Source organism: Bos javanicus, chromosome 22 (assembly GCF_032452875.1).
Source record: "Bos javanicus breed banteng chromosome 22, ARS-OSU_banteng_1.0, whole genome shotgun sequence".
NCBI classification, from domain to species: Eukaryota; Metazoa; Chordata; class Mammalia; order Artiodactyla; family Bovidae; genus Bos; species Bos javanicus.
The window spans coordinates 39017793-39040069 of NC_083889.1; the positions used below are offsets into that span (position 1 = coordinate 39017793).

The 22277-nt window shown below is 39.4% G+C and overlaps 1 protein-coding gene across 2 annotated transcripts; it reads right to left on the bottom strand.

Annotated features, from left to right (window-relative positions):
- Positions 1 to 738: 738 nt before the first annotated feature.
- On the bottom strand, positions 739 to 15320 carry CEP15 (centrosomal protein 15). 2 transcript variants are annotated; one of them, XM_061396516.1, is made up of 5 exons: positions 14466 to 15320; positions 13749 to 13830; positions 12285 to 12408; positions 3189 to 3263; positions 739 to 1141 (listed from the first exon to the last, which is right to left on the bottom strand). In XM_061396516.1, exons 2-5 carry the CDS (start codon positions 13799 to 13801, stop codon positions 1007 to 1009), a joined length of 387 nt encoding a protein of 128 aa, XP_061252500.1. In that variant the 5' UTR covers positions 13802 to 13830; positions 14466 to 15320; the 3' UTR covers positions 739 to 1006. The 2 variants fall into 2 exon arrangements, with proteins under 2 accessions (XP_061252500.1, XP_061252499.1); XM_061396515.1 differs by having other exon boundaries at positions 13749 to 13833.
- Between the last annotated feature and the right edge of the window lie 6957 nt (positions 15321 to 22277).

Below are 22277 nucleotides of genomic sequence, written 5' to 3' on the forward strand. Positions count from 1 at the left end.
TTTCCAAGATGGCAGTGTGAAGGAACTTATCAGCACAATGGATTTTTTTTTCCAGCCTGTCCTATTGTTATCTTCTAAAACCACAAACTGTTTTGGAATTCAAAGTGATGTGGACTCCCTTTACTAAGCAGGAGCTGCTTTTATAATTAGAAAAATTAGAATTTTTTTTTTTTTTTGAGCTCTCCAGCAGTGGTGGATTGAACAGTCTCAGAGCTATTCAGGGTTGTGACCCAAAGCTTTCTGACTGACAGTTGTTTGAGAAATAACAAAAATAGAAGGGAGAGGGAAGGGCAGATTTAAAGATGAAAAGATAAGAGAGGAGTTACTTGTATTCACAGGTTGGTGATCTTTAAAATCAACTCAAAATCCAGTGACCATTCACAGCTCTCCTAGTTCTTTTTTCAGAACCCAGTCTGAGCCTCCTGAAACTAGCTGCTTATTGAATGCTTAGCAGTTCACTTCTTTCTTCCCGAATTTTTCCAGGATCAGTTATCTATGAGGGACAAAACCCTGTGACTCTGTTTCCTACTCAGTGTTACCACACTAAAGCAGTTGTCGTAGTCTTCTCACCTGTTAAAAAACTACAATGTAAGCAAACCTCTTGGATCCTGTGCCTTATCCTCTTAATAAAATAACTGAAAAGTAAAGAGTCTAGAAAATGTCTAATCTGGTATTCACTGTTTAGATGAGAATCATGGTATATGATTAGATTAAAAAAAAAAAAAACAGCACACAACACTCAGCAACTTATTTAATCAACAGTCCATTTTCCAGTATCAGCTTTTAACACACTTCCATGGGTTTGGTAGAAAACAAATTTATGGCACTGAAATAGCAGTAGATCTTCCGGTGAGAACCTGAAAGCCGCCGGTAGATCCTCAACCCTTCATTGTCGCAGAGGAGGCGATGAGGCTAGCTCTCTGAGTCCTGAAGTCCCCGCAGCAACCTGAATGCTCTTTAATGTACAGCTTTACTCGACAGGTTTCTGCAATACTATGTGGAGAAGCTATTGCTGCGCCCTCTTTGGAATGGTATCTTCTGCTTCATTTCCATTTTCACTACAGGCAGGATACGGTGCTCTTCCTAAAAGAAACTGCTCCCATTTGGGAATATATTCTTCTACTGATGCCCAGTAAAGAGTCTGGGGGGTGGGAAACATCCAAAAGTGAAAAAGCGTATCAAGCGATTGAACTTGGCTCTTCATAATAGTCTAAATGTTTATTCCCTTAAGTGTGTGTGTGTGCGTGTACACACACACTCACAGACACTCACACACATACGTAGAATGCACTTCCTCTGCAGAATATTTTATGTTAATTTTAGAAAAAAAAATCTGGCTACTTACTAGTGTTAATTTTCAAATTTCTCAGTAAAACCAGAGCCTGGCAGAATTACAGGTTTTACAATTTTATTGTGATTTTACACGCCCTCTTGTGGCCAATCATGTGATTATTCCCAGTAGTATCATTTATGGCCACAAAATCATTAAAAGTTCTTGTTTAATGTTTCTAATCCCATACCAAATGACTCCTCATACTATAATTATCACAATGAAATGATTCACTGTGAACAACTGCTTTAGAATTAACAGAAAAAGAAGTGACCTGGGATGAGATCAGGAACTGAAATATAAAGAGGATGATAACAGGATTCGGGTGAATTAACCCCTTAATTGTATGAGGGAGAAACATTAAAAGTATGTATCCACTCTATCTTTTAGAAGAGCACTTCATGTGGCAAACTGTAGTTTCTTCCCACACTTTTTGGATAATGACAAAATAATACCAACATCACCTAGCTATTTTTAATTCAAATAACTTGGAAACTGAGGTGCTGTGTTTCTGCCTTGGCTGGAGCAGTCCTTAAGCTCCAGAAGCTCCAAATGCATCACTGGATCGCTGTCCATGAGCTGGGTGGTTTCTTGGTTGACTGTCCTAAGTAAGCTGCCAAAAACTCTGTGTCATAGGAGGGCATTTTATATGAGATCGTCACTATTGGTCTCATCTTGGGAAATTCAGTCAGAGTTAGATAGCGTTGGGGACACACTCTGAGCAGTAAAAAGGTGTGGGGTGGGAGGAACTTCCTAGCGGTCCGGTGGTTAGGGTGCGGCGCTTCCACAACAGGGGGCTTGGGTTCGACCTGTGGTCAGAGAACTAAGATCCCATGTGCTGCATGACCAAAAAACCAAAATACTGTCATTAAAAAAAAAAAAGATAACGGGAGTTCTGAAAGCTGAAAATGGTAAGGGACTCCATTTATCTCTGCATCTATGCATGCGGTCTGAGAAGTAGCCTGACATACTTAAAACAGGGGCCATCCTGCTGTGCGAGACTAGCTAAGAAAAATACCAGCCAAGGCCTGTGGTTGGGTGTTTCTCCGCCATTCACGGCTGGATTAACCCCTATTGTGTGGGCCCTGTGCAGGCCAGGGTAAGGTATTGGAAAATTCAACAAAGAAAAAGACATGCCCAGGGCACAACTTTGAACGGGAGTTTTTTCTGTCCTTGATCACTGCCTTTTCTTATTACCCTAGATGACACAGAAGAGTGTGGGGCAAATTCTCAGCCTTTCGTTTTTGAGTCTGTTCACCTCCTTGGTTAGGCAGCAAGCAAAACTGCACTTAGATAAAGGTCATTAAAAATATAGTCAAACTATTTTATATGTAGCAAATTCCCTTTCAGCACACATACATGCATATACCAACTATGGTTTATTTTTGCCAGCCATCTTCTCAATCTGTTCTTGAACAGAGCAAAATCAAACAGACAAAAGCCACGCTGTACTGCATGATAATATGCATTTAAATAGTGCTGGTTGCATTTTTCGGTGAAGAGACTGAGCTGTTACTTGTAACATCAGCCAACAGGAAAAGCATTTTGGTGAGGCTGTCATCTTAAGATTTAGTGCATATTTTCTGTTAGGATTTAACAAGAAAGTAGTTTCTAAGTGACTTGGTGAAAAGACACAAAGCCTTGATAAAATTTTCACTTGACATAAAAAATTTTTTAAAACCAAAATACTTACAGATTACTACAACATACAAGGTATGGCACTGTGGACACAGAGAGATCAGATACATTTGGTGTATTTTCTTGAACGCAGAAAGCTGCGAAGTACACAGAGCCACTTAAAATGCACTTCTGACAGAACAGGCTGTCTTGTTGGACATTTGTTCCTTAAGATTCTCACCTCGAGAGCAGCCACCTCAGGTGGTAGAGCTGGATACATCCGGGTCTGGAGAGACTTCTCTGCCGCTTCTATGTCCTGAAACAGACAGAAGCATTTTTCAAAACGTTCACACACACACACACACACAGAGCACCTCTAATAGCAGTATCTATATATTCCTAATCTCTTGCTTCATCTCTTCTGTGCATACACAGTTTAAACTCATGGAGATGATGCTGACAGAGAACTGATCACTGCTTAATTAACCAGTTGCAAATAGAGAAGGAAGCGTTTCTTATTTTAAAATAAAAGGCAGGGGATGGGGGTGGTACATCTAAGTTCTGCCTTTTTCATTTTAAGTAGTTAGTAAATGCCAATAATTCTTGGAAAAAGAACTTCCTCTAAAACTGCTCAGAGGACTGACTTAGCTTTAAAATCCTTTAAAAACAGCCAGATGGATAAAATAGTCAAATATTCCGATACTAAAAACAATCAGATCCTCAGACCCACGCTAGGCTAACCTTCAAAGTAGAGAGTTGTGGTCTGTCTGGATCATCACATGGGATATTAATGAGACACCTTTCATTTATGCAGGACTCCATATTTGAATTTCATACACAGGCAAATATCTCCTCTATTTAAAAGGTCCATGAGGTACCTGAGTACTCTGCAACAAGAACCTTTCACGACGCTGTTTAGACTTTTAGTACCAGGTTTCTAAGCTAATCTCAAAGGCAAATTTTATTGTGAGGTAGTATATCCTTCAGCTCATGGCATTCAAGCACTGTGTGTTACTAAGTACTTTCAACATGCAGATATTTATGTTTTCTCTTATGGATGTAGAAACACAAGAGTATTTAAGCTTGATTCGTACTTCAGGAACGATTTTATCTAGATCTATACATAAAGTTCATGCCCAGAAACATACGACTTTGCAAATCGTTACGGAGATACTCAAGCCCTGTGTGGTGAATTCTCCCCAAATCAGCACCTCTGCTGTCACGTGCTTGCTTAGGTTTGCCCAGTTCATAGGGCCACTGCTGGGAAGGCTGTGTAAATGCTGTCTCTCAGCTTAATAAGTTGATAGAAAAGAGAAAGTTCTCTGCTCCATGGAGAAGCACAGGAGCGATCTGAGTACAGGGCTGTTGGACAGAAGGAGAGCGATGGAAAAGGGCGTGGGAGTGGGGTGTGAAGAAGCCAACGCTGAACAGGAGAAAAGAGATAGCAGATGGCAGCGGCGGGAGCAAGGAATGGGTGTGAAATGGAAAAGGGAAAAACAGGAAATTCCCTAAAGGGACTCCCCAAAGTCGCACAACCATTAGTGCACCTGCTGTCTGGAGGAAGGTGATTTGAAGGGGAAAGAAAACGATTTAGGGATAAAAAAGCCCATCTATTCGCATGTCTATCCCATACCAGCAGTTCACGACCAACACGCAGGCTTAGAGGGCTTTTGATGTCAATGATACAACAGACAGGGGATACCAACTCTTCTGTTTACACCGAGATTCAGTAAGGTTCTTGAAAAACCACTTTATACATCTAGGAATCAAACAAAATTCACAACCCCAATGTTACCATTATTCTAAGAACAGTTACAAAGTTGCCTGAACTGGGAGATCTAAGTGCTACTAGCACCTATAAGCAAGATTAAACATTTTTCTTAAAGATCAGAAAATAAGAAAACCGAGTATCTTGTAGAGAAGAGCAGATTTGCAATGGAAAGAGCAGACAGGTGGAGAGGGACGCATGGCCTGGAAAAGCAGGCCCAAGTCCGCCGAACCCAGCTGTCATCTCTACAGCATTCGGACAGGGATTATCACCCCTCGAGAGAACTTCCTTAGCTCAAGTCATATTTCACTTCCTTCGATGTTTTGCTCACCTCTCGGACTCCTGCTCCTCCTCTTCTCCTTGGCTGGCTCTTTTTTTTCTCTCATTAATCCTCAGTGTGGGCTTTCTTAAGATTTGAGACATCTGGCCCCATCTTTTCACTTTTTCTCCCTCCAAGATTGTCTCTGATCTAGTATCAATTATTATTGTAGACGGATGGCTAGTTTCTTTCCTGGCCCTTAATTCTCAACCTGATAAAACTAAACTCATCTTTTCCCACTGAATGTATTAAACGTGTACTAGTGGGAATTCTGTCCACTCAGACACCTACGCTGTATCGTGGAATGCCAGATCTTCTTATTCCTGCCATTTAAAACTTCAGCACTCCCTATATTGTTCTTTCAGGATGTCTCCTCTGGCCTTTTCATGTGATTCTTAATGCCGTGGCCTTCTAATTCCACTTATTCATTCCACAAATACTTAATGCTTACGTGTACTCATGCCTAGACCATATTGTACTTTCATACATACGTAACTTGGAATTGATTAGTTCTGCTAAAAACTACTTTAAATATGTCCTCCCCTAAATTGAAAAAAAAAAAATAAATTGGTACCCACAAAACAGAGGATCAAGCAGGCATTCCTTAGCCTGACTCAGAATCTTAGCAATTTGACGGCAGCCTTCTGTAGCAAGTTGTATCTTAATCCTTCGACATAAGAACCTTCTTTTTCACTATATGCTGCCCGAAGGAAAGGACTACGTCTCATATAACCTTTAAGCATCTGAGACTCTAACAAGTGCAGGGTATGTACTAGGTACTGAAATATTCAGTAAGTGAATACAGGCTGAAGGGTCAAAGAATCCTGAGTATAAATCAGAAACTTTAAAAGAAAAAACGAAAAAGAAAAAAGTACCCAAGGGGGTAGGGGAAGAAGAGGAAGAAAGAGGAGAACAGGGGCTTGCTGGCCAGCTTTACCTGACTACCGTGTTGTCCTGTTGTATAGCCTTGTCACTAGGCCATTTAAAATTGTATGCAGTTAGAAAACCACTGAAAAAGCAGTCCCTACAAACTGAAAATAAACAGATTTAACTGCTATCTAGTTGGTGGCATAACCACACAGACAATAAATATATTACGTGACCTTAGAACACAATATTTTGAGTGAGCACCCCTAGTGGGATACACCCTAAGGACAAAAAGAATCTTAGTAAAAGCATCTTCCTGAAAACCGTTCTTTATAATCACATGGACCGTGACAGTGCTGTCTGGATCACAGGATGTAAGGTACAGAAGTGGTTGTGCTGGTGTTGGAAACTTCTTTGGGAACAGATTTTGGATTTGAGAAAAAGAAGTCGGAGGTATAAAATCTACGATTTTAAGTTAAAAGCCTTGCAAACTGGAATCCTGCAATTTCTGATAGCTCTTATCTTAAAAAAAAAAAAAAGTCACAATAAATACCACCATTGCCCAGACAGAGGGCTCTGAACATATTTCCTACCAAAAGGATCCAGGGCTCGTTGGAACAGTGGCTGCCCCGGGTCTCAGCAAAACGCACATGATGAGCCTGCAATGTCTCATCAGAACAGAAAGGAGACTGTCAGGCTGCTGAAATCGCAGCAGAGGCGTTCAGGAGCTGGTCTGAAGAGGTTCCCGCTTGTTAAAAATGGGACAAGTTGAGAATAGGAATAAATATTGAAATGTATTGAAACATTTCCAATCCAGGACACCTCAAAAAACAACAGCAACAAAACACAAAACAATATAAAAAACAACCAAGACCAACACCTAATTGATCACTTTTGCAGGAAAGTAGAGAACAAACCTATTATTCTGAAAACTAAATAGAATCAAGCATTCATCATGCTTTTTCCTCTATGAAATATATGTCAGTGTAATCAAATAATTGATGAGGACAAGTATCTCTTAATATAACTAATCAGCAGTTGAATGAGAAGGAATACAAGAATTTGAATACTGCTTTTCATAACCCCTAATGAGTATATTTAGGCAGTGATCATCAATGCCTAACATTCCAAAAAAAGAGAGACAGCTGGCATTATGAAAGTGTTCTTCCCCAAAACACAGAATCTGAATCTACTCAGGCCTCTCTAATCTGCACTGTTAATGGAATATTTCTTAGCCTCAAGTAGCTGCTGAGCACTCGAAATATACAAGTCTGAATTAAGATGTGTTGTGATGTACAATACACACTGAATTTTGAGGGTCTAGTAAGAAAACAGAATATAAAATATTTACTAACTCTTAATAGCAATTACATTTGAAATATGTTTGAAATCTTAACATTTTATTTAATCTATTTAGGTTGACATTATTAAAATTAGTTCCTTGGAAATTTAAAATTACATATGTGGCTTTACTGTTGCACAATACAACTTAGATCTGTCAATTATATTAAAAGGAATGAGGGGGAGCAGAGGAACATGTTAAATGAGTACCTCAGTGATGGAAGTAGCGATACCCAGAAACTCAACAGGACAAATGACCCAGTTCCTTTAACAAATGTATTAAAAGGGAGGATAAAAGAGCAGGGAGTACTGTGAGAAATTCAGGAAACCTATCAATTACAAGTTGACTTTTATTTGGAACCCGATTAGCTATTTGAGGGTTTATTGTTAATTTCTTAGGTTGACACTGACATTTTGATTTTGACTAAAACAGTCCTTATATTTTAGTGATAGACACTGAAATAAAGAGATGTACTGAAATATTTACAGGTGAAACAATTCTGGGTCTGAGGTTGGCTTCAAAGTGATGTGAGGGGGTAGAGGGGAAGAGTATAGACAAAACCAGCTGGCTGTGTTCTGACAATGATTCAATGTGGGTGATAAGTACGTGGAAACATTCTTCTATTCCTTCTTTGCATAGTTGTGAGATTTTTCATAGCAATTAAAAAACAAGCTTCCAGTGGATGATGGTATAACTGTTACGCTATGGCATGACTCGGGAGCCTGTATAAACAAGTTGGCTCCTGAATAGGAAAAGGAAGGAGCATAAAGCATCATGTACCAAGATCTGTCTTTCCTCCTCCCTGCCTACATCCATCCCTCCTCATCGAGCTGTGGCTGAGCTAGGTTTAATCTTTTAAGCTGCTGGAGGGGCAATTTCTGGGATACAAAAAATAAGATATTAAAGGCATGAAGTGCAAGGGTCATTGGTACAAAGAACACAGGAACATGTGTTAAACATATGCATTGGGGAAAGTGAAAATGTGAGAGAAGAGGAAACACGTGGGCCGGCAAGTACTGGCCATCCTGGGTGGCAGTTCTGACTGCCAGCTGCCCCATGGAGGCTTCCAGAATGTCCCTGAAGGAAAGAACCGGCCGCATGTCTAATCTGCTGGAGGACACTCTCATTCTTCCTCACTCTGTCCTGTTAGTCCGTCTCACAAAAGGATGTCTGTTACCAAAAAAGCATCTTTTGGGGTTTAAACTAAATTTTGTGGAGGGAAAGGTGGGAGAGAGGGCAGTTTATTGTCATGGAAATATTTGTAGAAATAAAATATTTTCTGGCTTCTAAGTCCATTGATGTTTGATTTTAAAAGGCAGATAAGAGTTAATTGTATTAACGGTTACAGAAGAAAAATCACTGAGCCAGTGTTCAAAATCCACTGTCTTCTATGATATTTACTGACTAAACCCTCACTGTGAATTTTCTTCACTACTTAGATTCATGTACATTTTTTACTAAATTGGAATCTTTGATGGGATTACTCTCATTCCCCTTTTAAAAGCAGTCTTTGATATTTGTGCTAATTTATTTATTCAAATGCAACTAAAGAAAATTTTTCTTGGGATTTTACTAAATCTAAAAATAATTTTGTGACAGATGACTTAGAAAAAAACCATAGTTTCCACAGTCAGGATTAAGGCTTATGTCTTCATTTAAGTTTTCCCTTAAAACTGCCACTGAAGTGTAATAATTATCTTCATAGCAGTCATGCAGATCCTTTGTTCAGAGCATTCTCAAGTATGTATTTTATAATTTTATTGGTAGTGTGAATGTGATCTCTATTTTCCACCTGTATACATAGGATTGCTATTGATTTTTATATGTTTATGGTTTACCCATTAATTTTACTCAACTCATACTAGTTTTGAAACAACTTTGGCTTCTCTTAAGTATAAAGACATGTCATTGAAAGATGCTAGTGTTATATCTTTCTTTCTTAAAGCTCATGCCCTTTTAGTGTTCATGATACTGTTCAGAACATGGGAATAAGGTCAGATAATGGGCAGTATACAGTCATCCTTATTTTGTTTACTATATTATAGGAGTGCTACCAGGTTTTAAGGGCACCATTTTCCATTGCACTCGGTACTTAAGTACCTATCCTGCTATAACTTAATCTCTTTGTGTATGTGTGTGTGTGTGTGTTCGGGGGGATCGTATTCCTTGACTGCGGATCAAATCTGTGCCCCCTGCATTGGGAGCACAGAGTCTTAAGCACTGAACTGCCCAGGAAATCCTATTTAATCTGTTCTTGCAAAGGGATGTTAGGAGTGATACATGATGGTTTTTCTCATCTCTATAAATTAAGGGATTAGCCCAGATCAGTGGTTTTCCCAGTTCTTTAGAGCCACGGCAGTACAGTCAAGGAAGGGATTGTAGGACTTTGGGCCAAAGCAGGACCGCTTTTATCTACTATGTGTGCTCAGTCACGTCTGAATCTTTGTGACCCTTTGGACTGCTGCCTGCCAGGCTCCTCTGTCCATAGTATTTCCCAGGCAAGAATACTGGAGTAGGTTGCCATTTCCTCCTTCAGGGGATCTTCCCAACCCAGGGGTTGAACTCGCATCTCCTGCATTGGCAAGTGGGTTGTTTACCACTAAGCATCAGGGAAGACCTTTAATTTACATCTGTGGGAAAAGTTTTTATGCTAAAAAACAAAACAAAAAAGACTTAAGAATCTAAAGCTATATGCTTTTTACAGTCTTTCCCAGCTCAATTCTGTAATCATGTCCTATTTATCTTAACAATAACTTCTGTGGGAGAGCCACTAAAATTATATCCCTCGTATATAAAAATTATATATGAGGGAAAGAAGGACAAAAATAAGGTTGCATATCCAATTATTCAAAGCAACTAAACACACATGTTAAAAAACAGGGGGAATTGTATCTCTAACTTTACCTGGGATGTAAGACAGTTAAAAAATGGTTATAAAAAGCTGAAAGGAAATATAGAAAAATATACTGATTTCTAGACAGGCAGATGATATAGAAGGTTTTCCATCTTTGCTCTTTCAAGTTTTTTTTTATAATGAGAGTATATTTTTTTGATAATTAAGGGAAAAAACACCATACCAAACTGGTTTCTCAAGACTATGAAACTAGGTTCATTACCTTCCTTCTAGATATGACAGTGATTTCTTAGCTACCTCCTTAAATCTCTCCATTTTTGAAATTACTTTGCTAAATAGCAAATGCATCTTTCTTAAAAACTCTTTCATATGTTTGAGTCTTGCTGTTTTTTTTTGTTGTTGTTGTTTTGCTCACAACACTATATTATCTCTACCTACCAAGTCTCAACTTCATTTCGTCTCACAATATATATTCAGCCTGTTTCCTGGGGCTTTCCAAGCCAGTTAGCTTAGGATTCCATGAACATTAATAGGCCATTCATTCTTCTTCTGGTCTTGGCTCTTCCTTGAGAACTCAATGGAATGTCTTCCCTGTTAGCTTAGCGTCTTCTCTGAGACCTCATAGAATATTCTAGCTCTCCAAGAGCTTTTAACACTTCTAAAGTGCTAAGTATTTTAACACTCCTAAAGTGCTGAGTACCCTGGAGGAGGGCGTGGCAACCTACTCCAGTATTCTTGCCTGGAAAATCTCCATGGACAGAGGAGCCTGGTGGGCTACAGTCCATGGGGTCACAAAGAGTAGGACAAAACAGAGCGACTGAGCACACAGCAAAGTGCTGAGTATTCCACAGCATGTAATTAACGTTTGATCATACAAGGTCTCTATTTTATGTATATTTTAGGTCATGAACAGAGCCTGTAAGCTACTTGATGCAAAGGACCTAACTTGTAGCTATTTTGTTACCCTCACTTTCTGCTCAGAACTAGCTCAAGAGTAAAGAGCTGGGCATTCGTCAAATACTTGGGCATTAAAAAGAAGACAACATTACCTGCACTCGCCGATATTACCTGCATTTGCCGTAACAAGTAGCAAGCAAGCGGTGAAGACTTCCAATTTGGATTTTCTGACTTTTCAGAGCAACTTCTAGATTACCCTATATATTTCCATTTAAAAATAAATATTGCAAATACCATTGGGCAAGTAAGACATATGGCAATATAGAATGCTTTGGTAGCACTATGGCTGTGACTTAAATTACTGTGGATCAAACTGCCAGAAGCTGAGAAGATAACTGAATTTTCCTCTTCCTTTATCCTCTAGTGAGGACAGAAGAGAACTACATCATGCCTATCGATGAAAATATTTAACAATAAAAAACTGAAAACACTGCTTTATAACTTAAATAATATAGCCTTACTACCAAATGTTTTAGTCATAGGATCTCTTGGAAGCTCGAATGGAAGCAAACTTTAGGGTTTTAATTATGGATGAAGCCATACAATTCTGGAAGCAAAGTACAGCAAGCAGCCAAAAATGTTACACATATGATTTTACTCCAAATGGGCACACTGGCCAAATGGTGAGGCCCTGCGCAGTCACATACTTTGACCACCTCCTCCATCACCATCAAAGAAGATTCTGGGAAATCTGTTACCTTAGATACGAAATCTGTATATTGACTGTGGCCCCAGGAGGGCAAAATCAAATTGTTTCGAGCATATTATAGGTACTTTATCATGTTTCAGAATCTCCCTACAAATAAAAGAAGATGGAAGATAGAAGCTATGTCTTTTTTTTTTTTTTTTTTGGTTGTGTTAGGTCTTAGTTTCGATATGGGCATGAGGAATCTTAATTCCCTGACCAGGGATCCAACTCACGTCCCCTGCATCAGAAGACAGATTCTTAACCACTGGACTGCCAGGGAAGTCCCCAGAAGCTATGACTTGTATTTATTCTTGCACAAAGGTGACTTAAAAGTTCTTTGTATAGTGATTGATTTTTCATTAGCCTAAGCAAACGTCAAGGCTTTCATTTTAATAAGTGAGACTCCCTGCTTCTTGTCCAGTTAACATGAATTTAAATAGTAGTGTATCAACTCAAAGGAATTACATAAATCAAAGTAATGAAATTGAATTAAAACCTTTTTGCAAAAGTGGGGAAAATAGGTTTAATTCAGAGAATCTTACCTTTAAAAGACTAACATTCCTTTGTAAAGCAGCCTTAGCTGCTTGTGTCTGAGAGGCCCTTCCCTTGTTTTGATCTTCAGGTTTATTCTCCATTTGTTGAAGTAACATTAATCTTTGTGATACTCTACAAAAAAATGAAGATTATGTAAAGATTTTAAAAAAACTTTTTATTGCTTGGCCAATATAAATCATTTCTTAATTGCACCTCACTCCCAGTTCAACCTACTTTGAAAGCCAGTTACTATATGTCAGTTAATAAGACAGTAAAAAACTTAGGTAGTTCAGCAAGTCTTCAGTCTTAGTGAAATTATTTTTATTTTCATATTTACACTGTAAGTACACACTTGTGTTTTTTTAACCTCTCTAGTCTTGAAAGTATTTTAAAGTGTTGGAAAATATTTAGTGAAAATGCAAACTGTAATCCATATCCCTTTGTACACATACTTATATATACCTCCCCACACATACATTGGTATGACTTGCTATACAAAACCTTCTGCTTAACACTTCAGTACCCCTGAATCTTATGTTACACATTTAGAATTGTGCTAAACTTCCATATGTTTGAAGAAGCAATAAAAATATTTTTTTCCTCTTTTTCCAAGAGAAAGATGATGGTTCCATATATGAGTGAGAGGCTGTGTGTACACATGCATACTCACAACATGGGAAAACTAATTGAAGATGTAGAAAGTTGTAAATAAATTATCAAACTACTTTGTTATATATAATGGACTTCAAAAGTTTCTCTGTGGTTAAATACTCCTTTTATAAGTGTTTAGTCTTATTAAGTGATCAAATGGGAAAAAATACTCCAGTGGTGCAGTAACAGTCTGACTATTTCTCAAAGAGTTGAGATTCTCAGCAAACAGTATGTTGCACAGGGTTGTTCTTGAGAGTAGAAACAAAAACCTAGGTCTTTGAAAAGTCATTTTCATAAGAAAAATACCTTAGAAGGCCATGGCAGAGAGGCTAGTAATTAATTAGAGAAAAGCAAAACATGAGAGCCCACAAACAGAGGTTAGAGAAGGGTTAATACTAAATAAAGTGTAGGACTGGCCATATAATTTGCAGAGCCCAGTGCAAATGAAAATTTTGCTCCTAGACTAAATCTAGTACAGGGCCTGTGACTATTCCAGTCACATTCTCATGAAAGCTGGCCTTGGTAAAAGGCTTAGAGAAGTTCATTGAATAGCAGTGTAGAGCATAGAGCGGCTGAGAGGGAGAGTGAATTTCTCTAGATATTAGTAACAGGAACTTAAAAGACATAAAACACAATTAGACCTTTTAATCTGTGTTATTCTTGAGGGGTAATGCCGTTCCTTAAAACCAAAATCTCTCAAGTGTCACAAAAAATGATACACATAAGATTTTTAAGTTTTCCTGTGCACACAGTGTCACTACTAAAGCCAGTACAGTGTATACATTGAGATTAGCCTTTTAAAAACAACAACAGCAACTTACATTTTTTCATGTCTTTTAGAAAGGCGAATTTCTTGAGTGAACAGAGACGTCATCTTTAATCAAAGCTGCCTTGATAAGCTTTCTGCTAAACAGTAAGGACATTTAAAGTTATTTCTACCCCGTGGCCTTAGCTTTGCAATATTTGATCATTCAGCACCTCAATCTGTTGGTTCTGTCTCAGAAGGGAAAAATACGGCTTGGGCTGTAATGATGTTTTTAAATGCCTTCTCTCATTTTACATATGTTTACTCACAATGCATAGTTTCCCAGGTGCGTCCCAGAACACCGACACAGGTCAACACAGCATACTTCCCCTGTTTCCCCCCCACCTCCCTGCAACCACGCACACACTTTAACCTTAATCAGAAATCAAAACAAACAAGCAGCTGGTACCAAGACTAGTAAACATTTTATTGAGTCAACAAAAAAGAAAAAAAAAAAAATCCACTGTGTATAATTCAGAGAAACACCATCCCTCAGACACACAGAGATACAAACAAGTATGAAAACCAACTGGAAACTCATGGTCTTTCCTTTTTTGGAAGACTGCCCAGTTCTACTATCTCTCTTCCAAATGGGGAAGTATTTTTCATGCCTAACTGTGGAGAAAAGCACATTAAAGTGGTTTCACCTTACCCTGGCTGCTCTGGACTCTTCATTAGGGGAGTTTGGGAAAACCCATTTTCATAAAACACTATACACCATAAGCAAGCTCACCTTGGTAAAAGTGCCTGGGCCAATACAGACAGAGGTCTAGTGAACTACTTGGATGGCTGTGAGTCTGAAGGCAAATCATCTGGTTGGGTGCAAGGATTGAAGTTTCCTGACTGCACAAAGGAAGAATGCAACTAAGCCGAAATAATATAATTTTAAAAAAAAAAAATGAAAATTCAGTCTTAGAATGAAGCGCTGGCTTTCCTAAATTTTATGAAACTAATGCTGGTTGTCTGCTCGTCGCCTCCGTGTCCAGAGCTGTTAAAAAAAAAAATGAGCCCTTCCTTCAGCACACACAAAGAAACTCTGAGCAAAGCCGAGGAAAATGGAAATACTGCCCTGCCCTCAACGGGTTTCTTCCTGAAGATACCGCTCTATTTTCAGCACCGCGGACAGCAATCGCGCGCAGGCTAGCCTGGAAGGGGTCGAATTACAGACACTTCGGACGAAATCACGGCAGGCCTTTCTCCTGGTTTCGAATTCAGTGTCAAGGAAATCGCTGGAAGTGAGTCCATGGTAACTTCTTTTCTGTGTCGACCAGCATCAGCACTTAGAAAAAGTCTGCCTTCTGAGACGAAGATCTGCAGCTTTTCGGAGTCATCAGTTCACCAACCACTGCAACTCTCGCTTACTCTGGAAGGACTCGGGAACTTTGCTCATCACCCTACCTCTTCCCCTTTAACGGCATCCTCGCCACCAGCGCACAGCTGTCCTTCGGACACTCGGGGCACTCACCCACCGGCCGTCCTACTGTTGGACCTCACTCACAGAGCCCCGTACTGACTTCTTCCGGGAAGGCGCGCCACAGACTGTGCGGACGTTAGGTCTCCGCGCAGGCGTGGGCGTGGCCACGCCACCAAGCTGCGCAAGCGCGAAGCGAAGTGATGTCATCACGTGCTTATAAAAGGAGCGCGTCTAGCACCAAATACTAGTGAAGTAAGGCGGCTCCGAACAAGGACTGTGAAGTCGTCACAAACTAGGTGGAAAATCACTTCGGTGGTAGCTTAATTTCAAGCCTCTTTTAAGCGTACCTGCATGTATTGAAAATACTTTAGAGAGTGAAAATGGTTTCTTAGAAGCCAGAACATCACAGTAGAATGTGGAGGGGGAAAAAACACTTAAGAGTCCTGCAAAGTGTTTAAAACAGACTTTACAATCAGGGCTTCCCAGGTGGCGCTAGTGGTAAGAACTCGCCTGCCAAAGCAGGAGACTAGGAGAGGCGGTTTGATCCGTGGTTTGGGAAGATCCCCTGGAGATGGAGATGGTGGCCCACTCCAGTATTCTTGCCTGGAGAATCCCATGGACAGAGGAACCTGGTGGGCTACAGTCTGTGGGGTCGCAAGAGTCAGACTCGACTGAAGTGACTAACCACGTAAGCACAGTCGGGTCCACAAATGCCCAAGGAACAGCTTCAGAGAGCTTCACCCTGGGCGTCTGATGCTGAGCCGGACCGCAGAGCTCTTCCTGCTTGTAGGGCAGCCCCCATAGGGATAATAATGCTGATTTTTCACTTGTTGAGAAATATGTATATCAGTCCCTGTATTTCTGTGGATGATCTCATTCACTGAATCCCCACAAGGCCTGGTGAGATAGATGCCATTCTTCTCATTTGACAGACAAGGAAACAAACTTGATCATTGATTTAAGTGGTAGCTGGAAGCCATCAGCGCCTCCATTAGATTTCCCACAGCCCTCTGGACAAAAACATTTGAGAATAATCCTTCGGTGTTGTAGAGTACATTCTTAAACATTCCCATTGAAAGAACTTTGTAAGTTACATGATAGTATCCTTAATTACAGAGTAAAATATTGAGGTTCAGGAAGGGTAATGTTTTCTTTCTGAAGGTTTCTGAGTTGGTAAAGGGCAAAGAGCTAGGAGTCTATTCTAGGTGTTTAAATTTTGTTTTTTCTTCCAGAATATCTACATTAAATTTATCTCCTGCTTGAGGTCTACTGCACTTCTGTATCTTCTTCGCCTGGAAATTTCCCCAGATACTGACATAGATTCAGTTCTTATCTTTCAGTGCTGCTTCATCAGTGAAGTAGTCCCTGAAGCTCCAGTAGAGGATCACAAGTCTGACTCTTCACCCTTCATGCTCCTTCTCCTGCTTTACTTCTCTCCAGAACACAGTATCATTCCACGTATTTTCTAATCACTTGTTCATTTGTTTAGGAGGCACCTCCAACTAGAATTTGAACTTCCTTTTGTCTCTTTTTATTTGCTGAGCTGTTGAAACTGCCTGACTATAGGTGCTCAGTAAATATTTCTGAATGAATGGGTTAAATAACTCCCCCTGTTGAAATTTCATCATAATGTAAGAGAGCTGTGTCTTCAGTTGCTAGGACTTTAGCTTTACTTCAGTTCAGTTCAGTCACTCAGTCATGTTTGACTCTTTGGGACTCCATGGACTACAGCATGCTAGGCTTTCCTCTCCATCACCAACTCATGGAGCTTGCTCAAATTCATGTCCATCAAGTTGGTGATGCCATCCAACCATCTCATCCTCCATCGTCCCCTTCTCCTCCTGCCTTCAATCTTTCCCAGCGTCAGGATCTTTTCTAATGAGTCAGCTCTTCACATCAGATGGCCAAAGTATTGGAGCTTCAGCATCAGTCCTTCCAACGAATATTCAGGATTGATTTCCTTTAGGATTGACTGGTTGGATCTCCTTGCAGTCCAAGGGACTCTCAAAAGTCTTCTCCAACACCACAGTTCATAAGTATCAATTCTTTCACACTCACCTTCTTTATGGTCCAACACTAACACTCATACACGACTGCTGGAAAAGCCATAGCTTTGAGTAGACGGACCTTTGTCAGTAAAGTAATGCCTCTGCTTTTTAATATGTTGTCTAGACTGCTGATAGCTTTTCTTCCAAGGAGGAAGCTTCTTTTAATTTCATGGCTGCAGTTGCCATCTGCAGTGATTTTGGAGCCCAGGAAAATAGTCTGTCACTGCTTCCATTGTTTTCCCATCTATTTGCCTTGAAGTAATGGGACTGGATACCATGATCTTAGTTTTTTGAATGTTGAGTTTTAAGCCAGCTTTTTCACGCTCCTCTTTCACTTTCATCAAGAGGCTCTTTAGTTCTTCTTTACTTTTTGCCATAAGGGTGGTGTCATCTGAATATCTGAGGTTATTGATATTTCTCCCAGCAATCTGTATTCCAGCCTATGCTTCCTCCAGTCCAGCATTTCGCATGATGCACTCTGCATATAAGTTAAATAAGCAGGATGACAGTATACACCTTTAGCTGTACTTAATAAAGATTAAAAAATAGACTTCTAAATGGTCTTGTGTTGTAGAAATAGAATGAAGTTATTGCATGGTGACAAGGCATTCTTGTTTATCTTTTATTAAAGTTAACAAGGATTTTTCTTAAATTGGTAATGCATTGCATGAAGTAGAGAGCTGGGAGACAGCACATTAATGCATTTGTATGTTGCTTAAAACAAACTTCACACCTCTCTTCTTCATGTAAACTTGCATAGTGACACAACTGGGTCAAATCCAGGTCTTTGACTTTTGAACCCAGTTTCTTTCAGTTATTTCCTGCCTTGGCAGTGAACTATGGAATGCTTTGGAAATTTTCATGCAATTTTTAAGAGAATATAAGTAGGGCTACCTCACAGACACTTAGAGATAATTTATTTTCCAGTATTTACTCTCTGCCTAAAGATCTGCTATGATAGGTCCCCTCCTCCTGATGTAATCCATGATTGATCCTGTGAGATGCCTGGCTGGGGAGAAGAATCTCTGGCATTTCACAGGTTAGCTATTAACATACAGCTTCTGTATTCACTATGTAAGTTTAGATACTTTCTGGAGTGAGGTATTCATGCTGCTGCTGCTGCTAAGTCACTTCAGTTGTGTCCGACTCTGTGCAACCCCATAGATGGCAGCCCACCAGGCTCCCCCGTCCCTGGGATTCTCCAGGCAAGAACACTGGAGTGGGTTGCCATTTCCTTCTCCAGTGCAAGAAAGTGAAAAGTGAAAGTGAAGTCATTCAGTCGTGTCCGGCTCTTAGCGACCCCATGGACTGCAGCCTACCAGGCTCCTCCGTCCATGGGATTTTCTAGGCAAGAGTACTGGAGTGGGGTGCCATTGCCTTCTCTGGAGGTATTCATGGCATACCATAAAAATTATGGTAACCTACTAAGTATCACTTGGTCCGTAATGAGGCCTTCTTTAAATCTGTGGTGGTTATTGCTTCCTAACCCTAGACTAGTTCTTTGCATTAGTATACCATAATTATCCCCTTAGCCTTTCATGTCCATGGGGAATTCCATGGAGAGAGGAGCCTGACAGGTTTACAGTCCATAGGGTCGGAAAGAGTCACACACAGCTGAGTGACTAACACATGTGATTTAGTTATAAAGATGTATTTATTAAGCATCTGTAAGAGCCTAGAGTCTGGCTGGGCTGTTAAGGCATATGCGAAGCTACAGGATGATGATTAACAGCATAAAAATGTCTAATACCTATTGACTGCATGTTCTGTTGTAAGCTCTTTGCATGAATTACTCTTCTAATCCTCGTAACTACCCCATGAGCAGCAGTGCCAAACTCTTATTATCCCCATGTTCATAGCCAAGAAAACCAAGACTTAGTTTTGACCGACTTAAATGACTTAAGAGCCCACTGCTAGTAAATGGACACCAGCTTGTTTGATGTTGGTATTCTAAGTAGTTATGTATATTGTCTTTAGACTGTGTAATTTAAATATATCATTCAGATATTGAGAGAGCTAGAAAGGGCAGGAGAGATGAGTTTGACTTGGGATAGTCTAGATGGCATTTTGGGAGACTGAGGTGGAGTTTGAAAAGTGGGTGGGGTTTGGAGACTTTGCAAGTGGACGGAGTTTGGAGGTCTGTTTTTGAGATTGGGTGTACCGGGTGAGTGGGCTGTGAAGTGTTCCATGTGAAGGTCTCAGTGGGCACAGGAGTGTGTGCTTGAGAACACACCTGGAATGAGGGCCAATAGAAAGGAAACGTTGAGAAGAGTGTTTTCCCCTCTTTCCCCCCAATTGTAAAGGTTTCGTTTCTGGTACCAGAGAATATGAAAATAGAGGATTGACAGTAATAAAGAGAAGGAGTGTTTTTGCAGATGAGACTGGTGAGTGGAAAATAAAAATGAGGAGAGAAGAGGAAGGCTTGATGATGAAAAAGGAAGGACATGCTGTAGAGTAAGAAATAATTCAAAGAATTGCGGAATCCTTGACAATTTCAAAGACTCCAAGTTACTAACAGTAAATCCTGTTATGGTTTGTACAATCTTTTTAGATTTCATTTGGGTTTATTCTGTATGTCAGTGCTAGTTGCTCAGTGGTGTCTGACTCTTTTGACCCCACGGACTGTAGCCCGCCAGGCTCCTCTGTCCATGGGATTCTTTAGTCAAGAACACTGGAGTGGGTTGGGGGGTGTCAAATTAAAAAACCTCACTAGTTCAAAAATGCACCTGAGGAAGTATTTGAATTTTAAAGTTGACAGCACACATGATAATTCATAGCAAATTATTTGTACATTGTGTACATAGAAATACATACTTGTTACTTCCCAAGTTTTAGTAATTCAAAGCTCATGTGATCCTTCTGCCTTAAAGCAGTGCGCTCATAGCTGTGTATAACTTATAAAGGCCTTTTTATCACCTCACTTCAGTCCTGTCTCCTTGATTTCTTAGTGGCTTTTAATTCATTCACAAGTTTCACTATAACTGTTTAACTCGGGTTTTTCTTGAAGTAAGAATTTTCTCTTTCAGAGCCTTTCTGCCTGTTATTTTCTCCATCTCCACCCCCCTCCATTTTGCTCTTATAAATTCTGTAACAGCTTTATCATTAGTCCACTATTGATTAAGCAATTGAAAACTTGCTTAAATGCATGCTTGACTACTTGTTGAGGTAGTCCACCTTTTTGTAATACAGTGCCATTGTGTTAATCCAGACCATTCAAGGCTATTTGCTCCATCTGGTTTTTCATCATTATTGTTTGGTATATGTATCTACTTGAAAACTTAATGTACTTTCCTTTTGAAAGAAGAAAACTGGCGTTTTTACTGCATGGGAACTTCTTAGTTTCAGGACCTAATAATTTGTAAAAATATTGTCAAAGAAGTTGTTGTGGTTTAATGTGTTTGGTACAGATTAAAAAAAAGAAAACACCCATATCACATTGATTTGCATATACTGAAGAATCCTTACATCCTTGGGATAAATCCCACTTGATCATGGTGTATGATCCTTTTAATATATTGTTGGATTTGGTTTGCTAGTGTTTTGTTGAGGATTTTTGCATCTATGTTCATCAGTGGTATTGGCCTGTAATTTTCTTGTTTTGTGTGGGGTATCTTTGTCTGGTTTTGGTATCAGGGTGATGGTGGCCTCAGAATGAGCTTGGGAGTGTTCCTTCCTCTGCAGAGTTTCAGAAGACTTTCAGAAGGATAGGTGTTAACTCTTCCTTAAGTGTTCAGTAGGATTCTTCTGGGAAGCCCTCTGGTCCTAGACTTCTGTTGGTTGGAAGTTTTTAAGCTAGTTTCAATTTGAGTACTTGTGATTGGTCTGTTCACAGCTTCTATTTCTTCCTAGTTCAGTCTTGGAAGATTGTACCTTTCTAAGAACCTGTTCATTTCTTCCAGGTTGTCCATTTTATTAGCATGTGGTTGCTTGAAGTGGTCTCTTATGATCCTTTGTATTTCTGTGGCATCAGTTGCAACTTCTTTTTCATTTCTAATTTTATTGATTTGAGCCCTCTCCCTTTTTTTCCTGCTGAGTTCGGCTAAAGGTTTATCAATTCTTATCTTTTCAAAGAACCAGCTTTTAGTTTTATTGGTCTTTTCTATTTTTTCCTTCATTTCTCTTTCATTGATTTCTACTCTGATCTTCATGATTTCTTTCGTTCTACCAACTTTGGGTTTTGTTTGTTCTTCTTTCTTGCTTAGGTGCCAGGTTAGATTGTCCTGCTTTTCAATCATGTTTTTCTTAAGCTGAAAGCTGAGCAATTTACTGACAATTTATTCTTGCAAACCTTCTCCTCAATTTGAATACAAATGCCATTTTTAATTTTTTTTGGCTGTGTCATGCAGCCTCTGGGATCTTAGTTCCCTGACCAGGGATCAAATCTACACCCCTGCCTTGGAAGCGAGAAGTCTTAACCACTGGACCACCAGGGAAGTCCCTGGATGCCACTTTTAACATAAGAATATTAAAAATGTTAAATATACACTTGGAATTTGGCTGATTTAACTAATATATATTAGTTAAATATACACTTGGAATTTGGCTGATTTTCATATTCAAATTTTTCAGATATAAAAATGGAATAATTATGTAATATCTTTATATATGAGTGCTTTTTTCAGACTCTGAAAAAAATACAAATAGGCTGTGTATATAGAAATAGAAAGTTAGTTTTAAGTTTTTATTGTATTTCCCCAAGTCTAAATGTGTATTAGTTGCTCGTTGATTTGTTTATACATTCAGAAATAATGTTTTAATTAGATTAAATGTGAGCCTCACTTTTTACTTAAAATATTTGCAGCCAGTAGAAATTTACTAGTGCTTTGAAAAGTTGGATAGTCATCCTTTTACAGTTTTGTTGTTTGAAGAATATTTGTTATGAAGAAGGGGTTAAACATGTTGGCTCATATGCCTAACATTTTGAAGAGTACTAGAGGGGAAAGGAAATGGATTCATTTTAACTCTAGATGGCAGTTAAACACAACTAACAAAGACCAACTTGTTTGAAATACAGAAATACAAAAACAGTAAAACACACACACATTCTGTTCTACCGGCCAGTTAATTATATTTCTCAAAATGA